The sequence below is a fragment of the Myotis lucifugus genome, unplaced genomic scaffold (assembly GCF_000147115.1).
Source record: "Myotis lucifugus unplaced genomic scaffold, Myoluc2.0 scaffold_0, whole genome shotgun sequence".
In the NCBI taxonomy this organism is placed as follows: Eukaryota; Metazoa; Chordata; class Mammalia; order Chiroptera; family Vespertilionidae; genus Myotis; species Myotis lucifugus.
The window spans coordinates 46,013,196-46,034,240 of record NW_005871048.1 but is presented as its reverse complement, the minus strand read 5'-3'; the positions used below and the strand labels follow the sequence as shown (position 1 = coordinate 46,034,240).

Here is a 21,045-nt window from a genome sequence, read left to right as displayed (position 1 = left end):
GCTTGGAAGTATTCCTTCCTCTTGAATTTTTTGGAATAGTCTGAGGAGGATAGGTTTTAGTTCTTCCTTGAATGTTTGGTAAAACTCCCCTGTGAAGCCATCTGGCCCTGGGCTTTTGTTTGCTGGAAGCTTTTTGAAGACTGCCTGAATTTCTACCATAGTTATTGGCCTATTGAGATTTTTAGATTCTTCCTGATTGAGTTTTGGAAGGTTGTATTTTTTAGGAATATGTCCATTTCCTCCAGGTTGTCTAGTTTGTTGGTGTAGAGTTGTCCATAGTATTTTTTAGCAATCATTTGTATTTCTGTGTGGTCTGTTGTTATTTCGCCTCTATCATTTCTGATTTTGTTTATTTGGGTCCTCTCTCTTTCTTTCTTGGTGAGCTGAGATTCTTTTTCAATCTACATGATCAGTACATTTGGTTGTATCTTACTTATAGATTTCTATCAGTCATGGTTCTCTAGAAAAGTTGAACAGTGTGCGTGTGTGTGTGTGTGTGTGTGTGTGTGTTGTGTATAGAGAAAGGGAGGGAGGGAGAATGAATGTGTGTGTGTGTGTGTGTGTGTGTGTGTGTGTGTACATGCACACCATAGATATTTTAAGGAATTGGCTCATATGATTGTAGGGACTAGCAAGTTCTAATTTTGTAGGGCAGGCTGGAAACTCAGGAATTCTGTGTTATAGCCCTTAAAAATTTGTTTTGTTTTCATTGTAGTTGACATATAATATTAGTTTTAAGTATACAACATAGTGATTCATCATTTATATGCCTTACAAAGTGATTACCACTATAAGTCTAGTAACCATATGTCCATCATATAGTTATTACAACATTATTGACTATATTTCTAGGCTGTACATTACAACCCTGGGATTTATTTTTTAACTGGAAGTTTGTACTTCTAAATCATTATCCTTCCATTTTCTGCCTAAGCCCTCATCCCCCTCCTCTCTGCAATAATCATTTTGTATCTATGAGTTTGCTTTATTTTGATCATTTGTGCGGTTTTTTTATTCTACATATAAGTGAAATTATACGGTGTTTGTTTTTCTCTGTCCAACTTTTCACTTAACATAACATTCTAGGTCCATCCATATTGTTGCAAATGGCAAAATTTCATTATTTTTTATGTCTAAGTAATATTCCATTCTATACATGTATTACATTTTCTTTGTATACTCTTCTATTGATACATAGTCTTGAAGCAGGATTTCTCCTTTTCTGGAAAACTTTATTTTTTGTACTGAAGACTTTAAACTGATTGAATGAAGACCAACCCACATTAAGTAGGGTAATCTCCTGTACTTAAAGTAACATATTGTAAATGTTAATCAGACCTATAAAATACTTTTACAGCAGCATCTTGAACAAACAGCTGGATACCTAAGCCTAGCTGAGTTGAACAAGTAAATCTATTTAGTTCTCAGAATTAATTGGCTCTCAAGATTAATTCAAGTTGAATTATGGTTTGCTTAAATTATTCCTTTCTGGTTCAAGGCTTGCCCCAAATTCTTATATTCTAATTCTGTGGTTGCTGGAATTGAACTTTAATCATGCCTTATGAGATTTTAGCCTATCCACAAGTAGACAGTATTTCAAATATTTTGAGATGCCTCTTGATCTTTCTTTCAGATGGATCAGCTTTTGGGGAATATGATTGAAATGTGGGTTGATCGTATGGATAACATTACTCAGCCTGAAAGAAGAAAACTTTCAGCTTTGGCTTTGCTTTCTCTTCTGCCATCTGATAATAGGTGAGGAAACATTTTCTTAAAATTTGTTTCTTTAAAGCATCAAAATATTAGCACTGTTTTGGCCATTTGGAATTGCTGTGTGTTTCTGGACAGTGTTGTTTAATGTATATGTATGCTAATTTTGTTAGTAGATAATGATGTGGCCAGTGTTAGTCTAGATCTAAAAATATGTGAATGGGAGTGTTGGGCACTGCAATTTAATGGTGATATTCATTTTTCCAATTTATTTGATTCTTGTCTGAATTTCCATTTTTTATAATAACCAGATTTTATTAAGGTCCTCTTTATATTTAGAGGACCTTAATAAAATCTTTATATATAGAGGACCTTAACAGAATCATGGGCCAATATATGTAATTGACCCATGACATAATTTAGGAAGATTTATATTCACATACTTTAGTGCCGCCGTCGGCAAACTGCGGCTCGCGAGCCACATGTGGCTCTTTGGCCCCTTGAGTGTGGCTCTTCCTAAGCCTTAGGAGTACCCTAATTAAGTTAATAACAATGTACCTACCTATATAGTTTAATTAAAAAATTTGGCTCTCAAAAGAAATTTCAATCGTTGTACTGTTGATATTTGGCTCTGTTGACTAATGAGTTTGCCGACCACTGCTTTAGTGGAAGGTAGTATTGAAGTCAGCAGTATTACTATTTCCTATTATAATCTTTCTTCTACTTACAACTGCATAGTTGTTGGAGTTTGGGGAAAGTTTTCTCCCTTCCACATACCCAGTGATGTTCCCTGGTTAATTTCCCATGTAATAGTAATTTCCTGTTCCTGTGTTTCTTTTAGACTTTGCAGTATAACATTTCCCTTGCCTAAAATAAGCAGGTCTAGAGAATAATATTGGTAATGATTTTCTTAACCAGGCTAAATTGGGAAATGTTATTTTCCTCTCCTTTCATTCTAATGGATTTTCAAATGCAGAAATATACTGTTCTAAAGCAGGGTTTTTCAACCACAGTTCTAGTGACATTTGGGGCCAGATGATTATTTGTTGAGGGGCAGTCAGTCCTGTCCATTGTAGGATACTTAGCAGCATCCCTGGCGTCTATACTCTAGATGTGCCAATGGAACCTCCCACCTCCAGTTTAGAAGCACTGCTCTAAAGAATGATCATTGAGAAACTATTAATCTCTTTTACCCTAATCCATCATTTCTGTTTCAGAAATTTGATAAAAGATTTAGACTTTATAACCACACTCAAATCCTAGTTCAGTTGTGAATGACAGTGGTCAAGTAACTTAACTTCCCTGTGCTTACCTTTCCTTGTTTTTAAAATGGGGATACTAATAGCATCTTTCCGATGAGGGTATTGTAAAGGTTAAATGAGTTTACATATGTAAAGTCAAACTAGACAGATGAGTTTAGTTGTTTTTATTTTGCTCTTTTCTTTTTCTCTTCCTCATTTATCCATCTATCATTCAGTTACCTTAGTACAAAGTTCTAAAAGCTTAAGTCTCTGTACATGCATTCTTTTAAAATTCAGTACATTTTTAGTATCTGTATCTGTTTATTAATTCACTTAAAAATGTGTTTTAACCACCTATGTGCTAAGGAATGTCACCTTCTGCTTCATGAAGTTTTATAGTATTGTGCATTATCTCCAACTTAATGATAGATGAATTTGCTTATGTGTACTCTATACAGTCTTATTATATCTTCTTGGTCACTTTCTGAACATAGTGCAATCATTTTTTTGGTTGTTTAATTGTGCAGTACAATTGTCTTGTGTCCTTTTGTTTTAGGATTTCTTTGCCTATAATAATTTCAAGTTTGAATTTTCTTCCTTTTTTAGTGTCTATACTATTCCTACATGAAGTAAAGTTTTCTTCAGCTAATTTTTTATGTGAAAATAACGTAATTTACACTTTCCTCTTTTAATGGTTTCCAAAGAGTTTTCCTCCAAAGCCATATATTAAGCAAAAATTATTACTTGTAGATGAGAGCAATCAAACTTTCCTTTGATCTGTTCTCTAAAATAGCAATTCATCCTCCATCTTTAAGAACACATTTTTTTTTATAATGCAGTTCTAAGAATTTCAGTTGTGAATAAGTTTCTCAGAGATCAAGTATTTTAAGAATTTTAAATTTCACTTTTTTTTAGATTAAAGAAGTCACCAATGGAGTATTTTTTTAAAATTAAATTTATTGTAATGACATTGGTTAATAGGATCATATTGGTTTCAGGTGTGGATTTCTGTGTTATACATCAATGTTGATTATTTAACATAAGCTAGTTGAATAATTCAAAAAAAGATTGACAAACCACCAGAGGTTTTGATGGTATGATGGCTTGCTTTCCAAGAGAAATGCTTTTTAATAAAATCCCTTGTGTATCAGGTTTACTAAACCTACTTGGATTGGACACTTAGTATCTCCCCATAATTTTCATTTATCTCAAGAATAGCATATATAATATCATCATTTAGAAACTTACTATTTGGAAATTAAGATAATTTTCTAAGTCATTTTGTAACTTTAAAAATGTTAGACTAGTAGAATCAAGATAAGTTCCAAAGAGTAGTATTTTTGTATAGTTTAAATATAGTTGAATAAAGGGCAGTGTACAGTTTTAAAATTATGGACATGTTGTTTTACCTGAATAATGATGATTTAAACTGGCTGTTCCTAAGTGAATATTTAACACTAGAGGCCCGGTGCACAACGTTTGTGCACTGGGGGGTGGAGGGTGGGGCAGCGGGATCCCTCAGCCTGACCTGCGCCCTCTTGCAGTCCGGGAGCCCTCAGGGGATGTCATCCTTAGAGCTGCTGCAGAGGCAGGAGAGGCTTCCACCACTGCCGCTGTGCTCACCAGCCGTGAACCCGGCTCAGGGCTTCTGGCTGAGCAGCGCTCCCCCTGTAGGAGTGCACTGACCACCAGGGGACAGCTCCTGCATTGAGCATCTGCCCTCTGGTGGTCAGTGCACCTCATAGTAACCAGTCGTTCCGCTGTTCGGTCGACTTGCATATTACCCTTTTATTAATAGGATAGAATGATAATTTTATTTTTATCCCTTAAAAGAGAATGTGTCTCTTACACCTAGGTCATGTTTTCTTATTTAGCATTTTATGGCATTTTCTTTTATCTATAAATACTTAATCTAATATTTTAGTAACTTTTCTACAATAAAAATTAGTTCTTAATTTTTTGTCTCTCACAAGAAAAATGTCTTAGAAACATCTTTGGGTGTGCGTTATTGGCCTTATTGAGATATAGTAATTCACAGACTATACAATTTACTCATTTAAAATGTACAATTCAGTAGTTTTTAGTATATCCACAGAGTTGTGCAACTATCACCACAATCAGTTTTAGAACATTTTTATTATCCCCAAAAGAAACCATGTACTCTTTGATACTCCTTATTCTCTCATTCTCCCTAGCCCTAGGCAACCACTAATCTACTTTGAGTCCCTATAGACGTGCCTATTCCAGACTTTTCCTACTAATGAAACCAGATGGTATGTGGTCTCTAATTCAGCATGTTTTTAAGGTTCATCCATTTTGTAGCATGTATCAGTATTTTATATCTTTTTATTGCTGAATAATGTTTTCTTGTACAGATATACCACATTTTGTTTATCATTCATCAGATGATGGATATTTGAGTTGTTTGTTTCTACTTTTTGGCTATTATTATAAATGCTGCTATTATTTGCATATAAGTTTTCATGTAGATGTGTGTTTTCCTTTCTCTTGGGTGTTGCTGGGTCATATGATGACTCTGTTTTGCCCCTTGAGGAACTGCCAGACTGTCTTTCATAGTGGTTCTAATTTCTCTATGTCCTTGTCAATACTTGTATCTTTTCTTTATTATTATAGCTATGTTAGTGGTTGTGACGTGGTATCTGATTGTGGTAGGTACATTTTTTAGCTGGTTCTGTTGCACCATTACTTACCTTTGGGACTCTTAACTTGACACAAAGACTTTTGACTATTAGTGGATTGATTAACCTGTGCAGATTTGGGACAAAACATACAAATTTAATATGGTTTACATGACACTAGCTTCTTAATAAGGAAATGAAGACCAGGAGAAATTGTTAAACTTCTGTGTTTTTATGGGCTTGATGCAGAGTGGATGCAAAGTTGTGGAAAGATATAAGGGCAAAGGGTATGAGGTAAGTATACTGAAGTGGAAGAATTGTGTAAGACCTGTTTGTTTGGGTTCTGGTCAGAGTCCTTTTGTCTTTGGAGATAAAGATGCTCCTTTCTTCCCAATATAGGGAGGGCATCTCTCACTGAAGGTTTTATAATCTGTTTCAGGGGTGAAGGGCAGAGGGTATGGGGATGTAGCTGGGAATTGGAGGGTCACAGAGAGACCTTTTTGTTTCTGCTGTTTTCTTAAACTCTTTCGCTTAAAATAGTCGATGTTGCTACATTTTGGGGTAGCATGTCCAGAACCCCATATATCTAAGTTGTATTATGCAATTAAAAAACAATAGCCAGCCACAAAGGATATTTGTGAGAATTGTAGATCATTTGATAAAGACCTGTTATCCAGTATGTACCTCTGTGTGTGTTTTTTATTGTCATAGAAAGATAGTGCTTGGTATTATACAAAGTACTTAATATGGAAATCATTCATATTGTTATCTGAAGTAATTGTTGTCTTGATGTGAAGTAAAGTTGCTTTAATATTGAAAGGGGAATTTTAGTGTACAATTATATATTATCACTGATATTTTAAGTGTATTGTAAATTATTGGTAAGATTAATAAAAGTCAGAATTAGAAAACCTAAGCATTAATCAGCTTTTTGGAAAATGACTAAATAATATATATTATAAAAAATTTATAGTCAATTTTTTAAATCCTTACCTTAAAATATTACATTATAGCCCTTATCAGATGGCTCAGTTGGTTGGAGCATTGTCTCATTCACCAAAAGGTTGCAGATTGGATTCTTGATGGGTTGTGGGGGGTGCATGCGGGAGGTGGCTGATCAATGTTTCTCTCTCACATCATTCTTTCTCCCCCTTCCTCTTTCTCTAAAGTCACTGAAAATATATCCTTGGGGGAGAATTAAAATATATACACACTTATCTTAAAAGATTCAAAACTTATTCAGATGTGTATGTAGTCAAATGTCATTTAAGGGCCTCTTTCACTCTCCCCAATTTTTCTTCCCAAAAAGATAACTTTTGTCAGTAATTTGGAATGCAACTTGATATCTTTATATACTGTTAAGACATGCACTCTTAATATATAGGGTGGGGCAAAAGTAGGGCTACAGTTGTTTATATGGAAAATCATGCAATAATTTCTAAATAATAATACAAGAATAAACTATGTTTTGCATACTTACAACTGTAAACCCATTTTGCCACATCTTTGTATTAAGGCACTAATTGGTAGTATTCAATATTTATTATAGTATCCCCAATTTTTCTTTGGAAAAATTAGAACATAGAGAATAGTGTAACATTTGTGTTCATTATTCTAAATTGCTTGTTTATTTTGCTACCTGTTTTTTTTTTCTAAATATTTTTATTGACTTTAGAGAGGAAGGGAGAGGGAGAGAGAGATAGAAACAGTGGTGAGAGAGAATCATTGATCGGCTGCCTCTTGCACGACCCACATGGGGGATTGAGCCCATAACCCAGGCACGTGCCCTGACTGGGAATCGAACCGTGACCTCCTGGTTCATACCATAGGTTGATGCTCAACCACTCAGCCATGCTGGCCAGGCTCTACCTGTTTTTTAAGCAATAAAGCAAAGTTGAAATTTCTAATATGTATTCAAAACAAGATAAATATTTTATGCATTTAAAAATTCACAAAAATTATATTACTCTATTTACATCTTATTTCAGCTTGCTTTTTCCACTCAATAGCTATCTGTTGTTGATGTATACAGTATTTGCTCATTCTGAAAATTTAAAATTTTCAAGTTTTTCCTTTTAAAAAATACATATTTTTTTAAATTATGCAGTATTTAGCTGTGTGCATTAGGAAAACTCAGATTAACTGCATTCTGAAAAATAAGTTCCTGAGATTTCCTTTCAACAATACTTTTGAAACAGATAAACTTACTTCCTGTCTCTCAGTTTCCTGTATCCATGGCAACCTCTGTTTTACACACTGACTGTGGAGGAACTGATGTGAAGAGTGGTGTTTCCTGAGCAAACTGTGACTTTAAAAAAAAAAAGAAAAAAGTTGGAAGGGTGGAGGTCAATGGTGCCACAGAAAGAAATGGAGTTTAGAAATTTCTCTCTACAGATCTAGAAAGAAAACCTTTACTTGAATCAGCCGAGTGTTAATAATGTGAATTTCCTGCTCTTGGTAAGACTATTTATTTAATATAAACTTTTAGCTGAAACAGAAAATAATTTGGTTTGTGAAAAACTGTAGTTTCAATAGAGTTTAATTGTTTTGTAATGAATTTGTGTTTTTATAGTTTGTAATGTTACTTAATTGATATTAGACTTTAAGTTGATAAAGGGACATATTATATCCAAAGACCATTATTCCTGCATCATCATTTGTCACTTTTGTTATAGTCAATTGTAATATTTTAAATGAACTTAGAAAACATTTTATTTTGCAGTTCATTAAATTTGAGTTATCATTTTGTCGAACAGTGGGTTAATGTATGGCCTTGAGGTGCTAATAATCCTAGAACATATTCCAAACTCATTATTCTATGCTATCATTGTAGTATAACTTATGTGTACTTAGTATTATTGGCTGCTTCTAAATAAAAATAAAATAAAATACAGAATTTTTGGTATTATAAAACTTTCATTTTAAGAACATTTTTATGATTTAAAGTTTTACCTTCTCTTCTTATAGCCCATTCTGATAGGAACAGAAAAGTCAAGAACAGGGCTATGTGCAGATTACATTTTTCTCTGCCTTGCCTATGACCCTTTCTTCTTGTTACCTATAATCTTGCATTATTAATCCATAGGAGATACTTGCTCGTGTGTCTGTTTGCCAGTTCTGCACTGGGAGACAAATTAACTGCCATGATTTAGGCCTTTCAAGTATTCCTAGGAATTTTTCTGAAATTACAGTTTTTCTGTACCTGGCTGAAATAACTTATTTCATATAAATAAAAGTGAATTAACAGGGCTTCATTCTCTTGTAGTATTATATTAGGATAATGCTGGCATTGTGTGTGTATATCCAAAAGCCTTTGTTCATTTGAGGCACCTCTATTTTCTATATCTAAATAATAATTTTATGAAACATTTGGATCCCGGAATATTTGAGGGGCTTTCCAGTCTTTGTAATTTATATTTACAGTGTAATCAATATCCTTTGTTCCAAGAGGAGTATTTAATGATCTAGTTTCAGTACTTAAATCTGCAAAGAAATCACCTCACTCTCCTCGGGAGTGGTACTTTGTTGGCATGATTGCTCTTCGGATAATTGATTTATCCAACAATAATATTTTTTGAGGATATCAGACAAAGGCTTTCAGCATCTTGGAAACTTGGATTGTTTGTATCTAAAAGGTAATAATTTAGCAAAAGTACCATCAGATGCTTTTGAAGTGCTTAAGAGTCTTAAAAGACTTTCTTTGTCTCATAAAAGCAATACAGTCTTTTGCATTTAAAGGGCTTGTCAACTTGGGATATTTGCTTCTGAAAAATTCAAGAATTAAAAACATTACTAGTGATGGGTTTAATGGAATTAACAATCTTAAACATTTGCTCTTAAGTCATAATGATTTGGAAATATGTCTGACACATTTAGATATTAAAGAATTTAATTTACCTTAATTAAATTAGACAGAATAATCAGCATTGATAATGATACAGTTGAGAACATGGGAGCATATTTGAAGATCCTTAATCTGTCATTTAATAATCTTACAGACTTACATCCAAGGGTCCTTAAGCCATTGTCTTCATTGACTCATCTTCAGGCAAATTCTAATCCTTGGAAATGTAACAGCAAACTATTGGGCCTTCGCAACTAACTGGCTAGCATCTTCAGACATTACCTAAACATCTATTGTCAGAACCCCCCCATCCATGCGTGGCAGAGCATTGCATTATATTAAGTGGACTGACTGTACAGATTGCGTTACATCTTCGACAAATGTATCCAGAGCTTGGGCTATAAAATCTCTTCATATTCATCACAAGACTACTGCGTTAATGATGGCCTGGCGTAAAGTAACCACAAATGGGAAACACTTGGAAAATACCAAGAGCATTTCTTTCGGGGAACAAACTTCACCTACCAGTAGAGTTTTTCAAGAGAATACCTTTGCTAATCCACTAGAGACTACTGCAGTGTTACCTGTGCAATTACAGCTTACTTCTTCTGTTAACTTGACTTTGGAAAAAACCAGCGCTCTACCAATTGATGCTGCTTCAGTGTCAGGGAAGACATCTCTAATTTGTACACAAGAAGTTGAAAGGTTAAATGAGGCTTTTGACATTTTGCTAGCTTTTTTTATCTTAGCTTGTATTTTAATCGTGTTTTTGATCTACAAAGTTGTTCAATTTAAACAAAAACTAAAGACACCAGAAAACTCAGGGGAAAATAGACTTGAATACTACAGCTTTTATCAGTCTGCAAGGTATAATGTAACTGCCTCAGTTTGTAACACTTGCCAAAATTCTCTCGAAAGCCCTGGTTTGGAGCAGATTCAACTTCATAAACAAACTATTCCTGAAAATGAGGCACAGGTCATTCTCTTTGAACATTCTGCTTTATAATTCAACTAAATAGTGGCTGTAAGAAACTTTAGTGCCATGGACATGAATAAAACTGAAGCTTCCTTGTAGAATTATAAACTTTATTTGGAAATATAATGAATTACATGAGCTTAGCATTAATAAATAATGTTTTTAATAACTTGTCAATATTGTATTTATTCAGCAAATATTTTCTTTGATAAGCACTGTATTAAGTATTAATAATAGCTAACATTTTTCGGTACCAAGCACTCTACTAAATACTTGAGATATTAGATTTAATACTTAAAAAGCCTTGTAAGGCCTGGCTGGTGTGGCTCAGTGGTTGAGTGTTGACCCATGAACCAGGAGGTCCCGGTTAGATTCCTTGTCAGGGCACATGCCTAGGTTATGGGCTTGATCCCCAGTAGGAGGTGTGCAGGAGGTAGCTGCTCAATGATTCTCATCATTGATGTTTCTATCCCTCTCTCCATCTTCCTTCCTTTCTCTGAAATCAATAAAAACATATTTTAAAAAAAACGACTTGTAAGGTAGTGCTGTCTATATTTGACAGATCAGGAAACCTAGGCAGAGTGAGTTTGAGAAACTCCCACATTCTTACAGCTTGTGACACGTTTTAGGTCTGACTCTAAAGCCCATGCTCTTTTTTTTAAAAAAAAATATATTTTATTGATTTTTTATAGAGAGGAAGGGAGAGGGATAGAGAGTTAGAAACATCAATGAGAGAGAAACATCAATCAGCTGCCTTCTGCACACCCCCTACTGGGGATGTACCCACAACCGAGGTACATGCCCTTGACCGGAATCAAACCTGGGACCCTTCAGTCCGCAGGCCGATGCTCTATCCACTGAGCCAAACCAGTCAGGGCAAGCCCATGCTCTTAATTTCATGCTACACTGCTGCTTAGGTGCTAAGGTTATAACTGTGAAAAACACAAGCACAATTCCTATTCTTGGTAGAGCTTAAAATCCAGAGGAGGGAACACATGGTTACTATACAGTATTTATTTACAGTTTACATTTTCTTTATGTTTTGTTTGAGATCTCATGGAGCAAAAATTTTTATGTTGTATAGTTTCCTCATGTTTTGACTTTCAAAACCCCTTATCTTCAGTCATCTCTTCTCATCTATGAAGGCCTCCTTAAGCACTGTTTTCTAGTCTTCTAGAATGGGGACCTGTGAAATAATAGAAAATACTTTGCACTTATGATCCTCCCAGACCTTGTCCTATGTATATCTTTATCTGGATGTTCATTAATATTCTTTAATAAACTGGTAAACATAAGTATTTCTTTGAGCTGCTCTAGCAAATTAATGGAACTCAAGGAGGGTGTCGTGGGAACCTCTGATTTATAGACAGTTGGTCAGAAGCACAGGTATAATCTGGGTTTGGGACTGGCATGTGAAATGGAAGGTGGTGGGGCCAGTATAGTGGGACTGAGCCCTTAATCTGTGGGATCTGATACTATCTCCAGATATTAGAATTGAGTTAAATTGTAAGACCCTCCCCCCGCCCCCCCCCCCGGGTGGTATCACAGAATAGCTTGTTGTGAGGGACATCTTCCCCCCCGCCCTACACACACACACACACACACACACACACACACACACACACACACACATATTTGGTGACCAGAAGTAAAGTGTTCTGTGTGAGCAGTAAAGGAGACCCACAGAAGAGAAACACAGTAGGGGAGAATGGAACCGGGTTTTTTCCTACTCAGGAAGGAAGAACCTGAGTTTTTGCCATTATAGGACCATAGCCACTTGTTTTATTCTTATGGTAAATAAAACTAATGAAGGAAATTCAGGCAATGGAATTACTAGCAGATGGGAATTCCACAATGAAAGCCACGAGGCTAGAAACTGTTTGTGAAAAAGAAGGTTGGTATAGCTGGAGAGTATGAAAAATTAGATGCTGTCAGTGAGGTAGGCAGAAACCAGATCAAACAGGGCAGAGTAAACTGTGATTAGGAGTTTGAATTTACTGAACATCTGGATGTTCATTAATATTCTTTAATAAACTGGTAAACATAAGTATTTCTTTGAGCTGCTCTAGCAAATTAATGGAACTCAAGGAGGGTGTCGTGGGAACCTCTGATTTATAGACAGTTGGTCAGAAGCACAGGTATAATCTGGGTTTGGGACTGGCATGTGAAATGGAAATTACTGAAAGGTTAAATTCTTGCTTTAAACATGTGAGACCTGGTGAGATCTTGCAAAAGAGCGCTTCGGTCTGCTCTGTAAAGAATGGGTTAGACTGAGGAAGCCACCACTTCCTATTTGGGAAGTTATGCAGTAGTACAAACTAGGATCAGAATTGACTTGTGCACAGTGTTCCTGGTAGAGGTATAGGCAAGTAGAATTCAGAGATAAATGTGACAATTTGATGATGAATGGGGTGTTGGAAGAGTAAATGAGAAGAAAGGTCAAGACTGAACCCCAGGTTTCTGGCTTGAGTCACTGGCTAGATAGGATAGCTCTTTATTCAGATAAAGACTACTGTAAGAGAGCCTGGTTTTGATTTTGTTTCAGTTTCTTTGTTTTTGTTGGGGAGGCATTCAAAAGTTTGGTGTTAGATAGATATCTTAAGTTTGAGTTGCTTGTGAGACTGCGAAGCATGGATGAGAAGGATGCAGATGTACTTAGGGTTCCGGAGCTCAGAGAGAGGTCGTTGTATGTGCTAGCAGGATTTAGGTGGAATTTGGCAGTGAGCTTGCACAAGGCTGGTTTATATATAATATCTTTACATATATTTCCCTAAATAAACATTTCCCTTATAAGAAAAATATGCGTAAGTTTTTTTGGTCAACTTGAATACATTATTCTTCTAGAGCTGTAACAAAATTGTCAAATGTCTCATATTGATAGTTAATTACACATACATATTATAAATAATATTTTAGAGAGATTTTCCCTGCTTATTTCATGATCCATTTTACTCAAATCCTTCATATAAATTTTTGACATCAGTGTGTTTGTTTATCATTAACAAAGTCCCCCCGCCTTTTTTCGTTATTGATTAAGGTATTACGTATGTGTCCTTATCCTCCTATTGCCCCCCTCCCTCAATGCCCTCACTCCCCTGGTGTCTGTGTCCATTAGTTAGGCTTATATGCATGCATACAAATCCTTTGGTTGATCTCTCCCCCTTACCCCCACCCTCCCCTACTTCCCCTCTGAGGTTTGACGGTCTGATTGGTGCTTCTCTGTTTCTGGATCTGTTTTTGTTCATCAGTTTATGTTGTTCATTATATTCCACAAATGAGTGAGATTCTGTGATATTTATCTTTGTCTGACTGGCTTATTTTGCTTAGCATAATGCTCTCCAGTTCCATCCATGCTGTTGTAAATGGTAAGAATTCCTTTTTTACTGAAGCGTAGTATTCCATTGTGTAATTGTACCACAGGTTTTTAATCCACTCATCTGCTGATGGGCAGTTAGGCTGTTTCCAAATCTTAGCTATTGTAAATTGTGCTGCTATGAACATAGGGGTGCATATATCCTTTCTGATTGGTGTTTCTAGTTTCTTGGGATATATTCCTAGAAGTGGGATCACTGGGTCAAATGAGAGTTTCATTTTTAGTTTTTTGAGGAAACTCCATACTGTTCTCCACAGGGCTACACCTGTCTGCATTCCCACCAGCAGTGCAGGAGGGTTCCTTTTTCTCCGCATCCTCGCCAGCACTTGTCATTTGTTGATTTGTTGATGATAGCCATTCTGACAGGTGTGAGATGGTACCTCATTGTCGTTTTGATTTGTATTTCTTGGATGATTAGTGACTTTGAGCATGTTTTCATATGTCTCTTGGCCTTCCTTATGTCCTGTTTCGCAAAGTGTCTATTTAGGTCCTTTGCCCATTTTTTGATTGGGTTGTTTATCTTCCTTTTGTTCAATTGTATGAGTTCCCTGTAAATGTTGGAGATTAAACCCTTATCGGAGATAACATTGGCAAATATGTTCTCCCATGTAGTGGGCATTCTTGTGGGTTTGTTGATGGTTTCTTTTGCTGTACAGAGCTTTTTATTTTGATGTAGTCCCATTTGTTTATTTTCTCTTTAGTTTCCAATGCCCTAGGAGCTGTATCGGTGAAGATATTGCTTCGGCATATGTCTGAGATTTTGCTGCCTGTGGATTCCTCTAATATTTTTATGGTTTTCCATATTACGTTTAAAGTCCTTTATCCATTTTGAGTTTACTTTTGTGTATGGTGTAAGTTGGTAGTCTAGTTTCATTTTTTTTGCATGCATCTGTCCAATTTTCCCAACACCATTTATTGAAGAGACTGTCTTGACTCCATTGTATGTTCTTGCCTCCTTTGTCAAATGTTGAGCATAGTGGTTTGGGTCAATTTCTGGGTTCTCTATTCTATACCATTGGTCTATATGTCTGTTCTTGTGCCAGTACCAGGCTATTTTGAGAACAGTGGCTTTGTAATACAGCTTGATACCTGGTATTGAGATTGATCATGTAACACTGTTTTCCAGAGCACATTATTTTCATTTTGGTCTGAGCTTTGTGACATAACAGCACTTTCGAAGAAATTAATTCCAAGCCACAAGAACCTTTTCATATAACTTTAATAACATTAGCACACTCGGCTTTATAAAATTTGTCCTGAAGGTATATATATTCATGATTACCCTGTAATTATTTATTGCATAGCTTTGTTTTCAACAATGTCCAACATATACATTGGAAAGGTCAGACCTCAATATCATAATTACCAAATTCCTAATAAATTCTTTTACTTTTTTTTACAAAACAAGAACCAATCTGTCAAGTGAATTCTATAAACATGCAAAACAAGCATTGCTTGGGCTTCTTTAATGGAATGTTTGTCCCCATATAGTCTTTAATCACCTCCTTTTTTAGTGGAACCTTAGTATGTCTTCATTTGGCAATGTTTCTTTCTTAAAGCAGCCTTACTCTTGAAAATCACATAATATGGCAGTTTCTTTTTATAGTTGATTGTAGTTATTTTTTATTGTCTTAATAATCACCTTTCCCACCTTTTGTATGTGCATTAAAAAAAGTTATTTAGGGGAATGGTTTATAATATAAAAGCCTTTGTAAGGATCATTATTGAGTGTAAAAAATTCAATTTTCATTTTAAAATAACTTAGTGAATTTCCACTCTGTTTTTTTTTATTCCATTTCCTTTCCAGTATTTGTCAGGGGTACTAGATTTATTAATACACTTTTCCATGACCATGTAGAGAATTGCCCTGTAGAAAGGATATATGTTTCCATTTAAGTGACAAAAGTATTTGCAGCCTTGGTCCTGGAAAAATATCTAGCGGGGGAAAAACAAAGCAAACTAATTTTAGTGTAAATGACACCACTTTTGTAGCTTCTCATGTCGTAGAAATTCTGTAATAGGACTGATAAATCAAGGCTTTCCTCTGTTGCCATTTTCTTTCAATAAACTTGTTCTTTGCTAAATCCTGTTAAATAATGTAAGTAGAAAAGTATAGTTAAGAGGATATTTTATTTGGTTGTAGGTTTTAGTGCTTAAAAATTTTCTTAAATTACCCTAATTGCACTGATCTATATTTAAGATATAATGATGTGAGAGTAACTTCAAATATTAAGTGTGATGTATAGGTAGTATAATTATGGTCTGGTTAGATCAGAGAAAATTCTAAAGTGATTTCTTTCTTTCTTGGGCCTGCTACTATGAAACACTGTAAATCAGCAGTTTTATATTATGTAACTGTTTAGAAAAGGTAACTGAAAATTTTGTTTGTTTCTGCATGACTTTTCCTTCTACATCTAAGGAAATGGAGATGTGATATAAATATGTAAATCCATCACAGAGAAATAATCTAAAGCACATACTTTATGATGAAGGATCAGTTATATAAATATGAAAATGTAAAATGCTCACTAGATAAATACTAATAAAACTTGGACAAGAAGAAAGAAACTAAAGTCCTGTTTACATTCAACCTAAGTTTATTATTTAGGCTAGCCAAATGAATATTGGAATATTTCATTTATATGTGCCCGTGGGGATTAAATTTTTTTCTTTATCTTTCTGAAGGCATTTTGTTTTCTGAACACCTGTGGTTGGGATCATAATCATACAAAAAGACAGAAATAATTTTAAGCCTGCATGTTTTTTTAAAGGAGGTAAATAAGCACAAGAAAGTTGGATTTTCTTAAAGTACATCTTTTTATAAAGCAAGAAAAAATCATTTTGCATGAAGTTTCTGCAATTCATATACTTTAAAGATAGATGTTTTTATAGACCCAGAGAATGCCTTAAAATATCATAGCTTTAGGAAATACTAAGTCAAGATTAATGTGCATTTGACTGAAAAGACAGATTACTGAAACTGTGAAATTGTTTTAAAAGATCAAATGTCTTTCCTTACTAAGCATGGTGTTTCATGTCCTCATCTATTTATTTAATCTCTTTGTAACATCACTTATCACATACTTGAAAAACAAAATTAGCAGATCTTTGAGAAGGCCTGTCTTCTTTCTGTAGTGTCTTTGTAACTTGTGTCTATGCAGGTAAATTAATATATCGGCCAAGTCTATAAAATAATAAAAGGAAAAGAGTTTGTGATAAATAAAAAGGAAGAAAATGTTCTAGTTACTAATATTTTTCCTTTTCTATTTTACTTTCATTCTCCTCTTTTACATTTATTCTTCTCTTATCCATGTGTTAAACTTTCCTTGCATTTTCTCAAATGACTATTTTAGAAATAGAGTCTAACACAGCTAACTTTCTGTTCCACTTTCTGCCTCATGTCTAGTATAGAGTAATAAGCTGTAATATGTTATCTGCAACTCAGCTACCCATGCTTGTAATTTAAAAAGAAATAAGTAAAAATATTCTGAAAAGAAAATGAGCGAGGACTTCGGGGATCATTAATTCCCATGATTATTTATAGAGTGTTCACATTATGCATAATGGTAATCTATGAAACATAAAAATGTTGATATAACATATAGGCTCTTCCTCATGTTACTTATAATCTTAAGGAGAGCAGGTATGAAGAATTAAAGGGCATTAGGAGAAGATAGTATAAAAGATGATGCCCCATTAGTTGCATGCCAAATGGATAGTGCAGGGGTTTTAGGCTACTGGACATTCAAAGGACAGAGTGCTCAATTACAGGGGGTTAAAGTGGTCAGGGAAGGCCTCACGAAAAAAGGGTGAATGAAGGTGAACAGGAAACGGAGGGAGAACATTGGAGGAGCAGGAGGGGAGTAAGCAGATGGAGGATCTGGAACTATTACATCCAGGTGGTGCTGACTTAACGGGTTGAAAGCTGGAAGGAAGAGTAATGCAATGTACCTTTGGAGCGGTGGGTTCGATAGAGATTGCAGAGGTTCCTGATAGCCCTTGACAGTTCTTAAGTCAAGGAGAAAGAATGAAACTTAAGAGACTGGAGCAGAAAGCACCCATTTGCCTCCTTGAAGCCCTCAGTAATAAGGAAACAATCAGTTGGATCCCATTTAACATTGTGAAATGAAAATTAAGTTTATATCAAAATTGGGGGTTCTTTAGGAGGAGCATCTATCCTAACGCAATCAATGAAAGATGAGTTAACTTGGAAATTCTAAGATCCCACGTCTCTGGGGGCCAGAGATGAGAGTTAGAGAATAATAATTGGCCTGTGCTTCTTTAGCATGAGCCAGGGGACAGGATTCCCTGACTTCAGATAAGTGCCAGTTAATGAGTCAGAAATACCTGTAAAAACTAGGAAAGACAGTTAACTATTCAGAATAGCATAGTGATTTAAAACAAAGAAAGAAAATCCCATTTGTTGTTTAATTCCTTTGTCCTTTTTGCAGACTATTAGTTCATAATCAGCTCCTTAGGTTGCACAGTGCTTTCCTCAGTTTTTCCCTCTAAATCATACAACAGGTAGCACTCAAAAGTGCAATACACTTCCCTGTATCCATTCAAAACTATGTGCCCTAGACTTTAAGCTTCCTCGAGTTTCTGAGTTCTCTGAGGGTGGCCGTCTGTATTATCCCCAAGGCCTATAGTGATGGTTGGCACATTTTGTGGGCTCATAAAATGTTGACTAAAATGAATGAACTTAACTATGGTGAGCTATTCATTAAGAAAGGTTGGCCTGGATAATATGACCACTTTTTCTAATCACATCTTTCTTTATACATTAATTGGTATTAATACACCTCCTGTATTAAGTTTTGTCTAGGATATTCAGTAATCACAGTTGGTTTTTTTTGTGGTTTTTTGTTTTGTTTTTTTTACTGTATTGTAGAAGCTAGCATAGAATTTAACTAAATCTTTTCAGGACTAAATTGCTATGTCCTAGTTAATGTGAAATCTTACTTACTAAGCACTGGTTTGAGGTGTTAAGAACTGAGTGAAATATAAAATTACATGGTTTCTCTGGCTACCTTCACTTTTCCACATTATACCCGACAATGGATTTGAATGAATGTGCATGAGAGGACAATTAGAGGATGATACACCAAGAAGAATTCCAATAAAATATTACTCATAACCCCAATAACACATATGAAACAAAACACTTGCAGTGCTTTTCAAAAGAAAATACAAAAGAAAGTAATATCTTGTGTTTAAACAGATAGTGAAAATGAGATTATCTGAGTACTTGCCTTTTATCATTTCCCCTTTTTCCTCCAAAACTATTTTCATTTCATTCCTTTGAGGGTTTATAGCTCTCTTTTGACTGGTTCATTTTAAATGTCTAATCACATTTTAAAGCATTTTATACAGAAAAGTTGTATATTATAAAAAACAAGGTTGATTCTTAATTTATAAAAGACAAGGTTGAGAGTATTGTTCATATTGAATACTGCCTAATAGAAATAGATTTTTTAAAAATATATATTTTATTGATTTTTTTACAGAGAGGAAGGGAGAGGGATAGAAAGTTAGAAACATTGATGAGAGAGAAACATTGATGAGCCACCTCCTGCACACCCCCTCCTGGGGATGTGCCCGCAACCAAGGTACATGCCCTTGACCGGAATCGAACCTGGGACCCTTCAGTCCGCAGGCCGACGCTCTATCCACTGAGCCAAACCGGTCAGGGCAAGAAATAGATTTTTAAAGGCTTCATTTTAAAATGTTACATTTACACATTTGGAGGGAACACTTTTATAATACTTACAAAAAGGAGAACAAGAATATAACTTCTTAATGCTTATTTTCTTTAAATATGTGTTCTATATGCCAGGAAAGTACAAGCCTTTTGTGGCTTTTGGGGGGTACTTTTGCCAAACTGCTGAGTGAGTGGTAATTGAGATACATCCTTTTGGTGTTTTTTTTTTAACTTGAATGCCTTGAAGATAATCATTGTCTAACTTCTCCTTTTACTCAACCCAGAATATGGCTCCTTCCTTTCCACTCTTTTTCTTCAGACCTCCTTTTCTAGAATCAACTCTTCCCATTCAAAGCCAGCCCCCATGCCTTTCCTCTCCAGGCCATAGTCATTTCCCCCCTTTCTGAACTGGAAGTCTGTGCCTCCTCCCCTCTGGCACTTAATAGGTACTCCAGGGTGAGCATGGTGTCTCCTGTCTACTGGACTTCACCCCCCAAACTCCAGCTAGATATCTGCCTCTTGTGACCTTTTCTGTGCAGCATGTCACACTCCAATGAAAAGAATGACTGACCGACCAACTGACTGAGGCTGCCTTACCTCCCTTCCTTTATCCCTACTACACAGCCTTCTTCCAAGCCTGTCACTTCATAGAGCTGGAAATCCAGTTGGAGGCAGAGGAGGGAAGGGGAGGGTAAACTCCAGTGATCACATGACTGACTTCTCTAAGTCTGAGTAAGCATGGGCCAGGGCTATAGTTTTCTTCCTGAAGAGCATGGACAGGCTGAGCAGACCATTGTCTGGCCTGTGTCCATTCTGCTTCTGTGAATATCATTATCCATTCTTTTGTTGTTGTTGTTAATCCTCACCCGAAGATATTTTTCCATTGATTTTTAGAGAGAGTGGAAAGGAGGGGGAGAGACAGAGAAAGACCGATGTGAGAGACACATCAACTGGTTACCTCCCACATGTGCCCTACCAGGGCCTAGGATTGAGCCTGCAACCAAGGTACGTGCTCATGATCAGAATCGAACCCAGAACCCTTCAGTCCATGGGCTGGTGCTCTATCCACTGAGCCAAACCTGTTAGGGCTCATTATCCATTCTTTATTCTAATGTTTTAACACCTTTTTTGGGTCATCATTCACTAATTCTTATCTTTTGGCTTTCTAGAAATCTCAAGTTCCTGAACTCATTAGATTTGCCTCAGAACTTTACAAGGTTTATTCTGGTCCCAGCAGTGTCATCTAACAACCTCATCATTTATGAAAAAGGGGTGAAGTTACTGCTTTTGGCAAGAATTGGGCAAAGTTTATTTTATCTACTATGCTGCAATCTATCAAAATCTGTTCTTAGCCTTGAAGGCTGTGTCTTATAAATGGTCATGTCCGACTTGAAGCATAATGCTCTAGAATTGCTGCATCATTTATAAATTCAGCATATTGCTAATTACTTTTTTATAATTATACTAGAGGCCCAGTGCACGAATTCATGCACGGATGGGGTCCCTTGGCCTGGCTGGTGATCAAGGCCTATTGGGGGCCAGCCAGTGGGGGGGGGGGGGG

The 21,045-nt window shown here is 35.7% G+C and overlaps 2 protein-coding genes across 7 annotated transcripts in view; both read left to right on the top strand.

The window, feature by feature from the left end:
• The window catches only part of IPO11 (importin 11), a 127,129-nt gene that overhangs the window by 96,710 nt on the left and 9,374 nt on the right, over positions 1–21,045 (top strand). For 4 of the 6 annotated variants that reach the window (XM_023751546.1, XM_023751532.1, XM_023751540.1 and 1 more), the window contains one exon: positions 1,634–1,755. In XM_023751546.1, the coding sequence (XP_023607314.1) occupies positions 1,634–1,755 (122 nt within the window). Of the gene's footprint in view, positions 1–1,633; positions 1,756–5,146; positions 5,225–9,588; positions 10,580–21,045 lie in introns of those variants that run through there. The other 2 variants (XM_023751549.1, XM_023751556.1) reach the window with 2 other exon arrangements.
• Positions 8,596–10,471, top strand: LRRC70 (leucine rich repeat containing 70). The gene is given in 10 exon segments (XM_006109938.3): positions 8,596–8,671; positions 8,674–8,796; positions 8,799–9,020; positions 9,023–9,059; positions 9,061–9,107; positions 9,110–9,162; positions 9,165–9,298; positions 9,300–9,445; positions 9,448–9,737; positions 9,739–10,471. Coding segments are annotated over 10 exon segments (1,830 nt in total). The 3' UTR covers positions 10,441–10,471.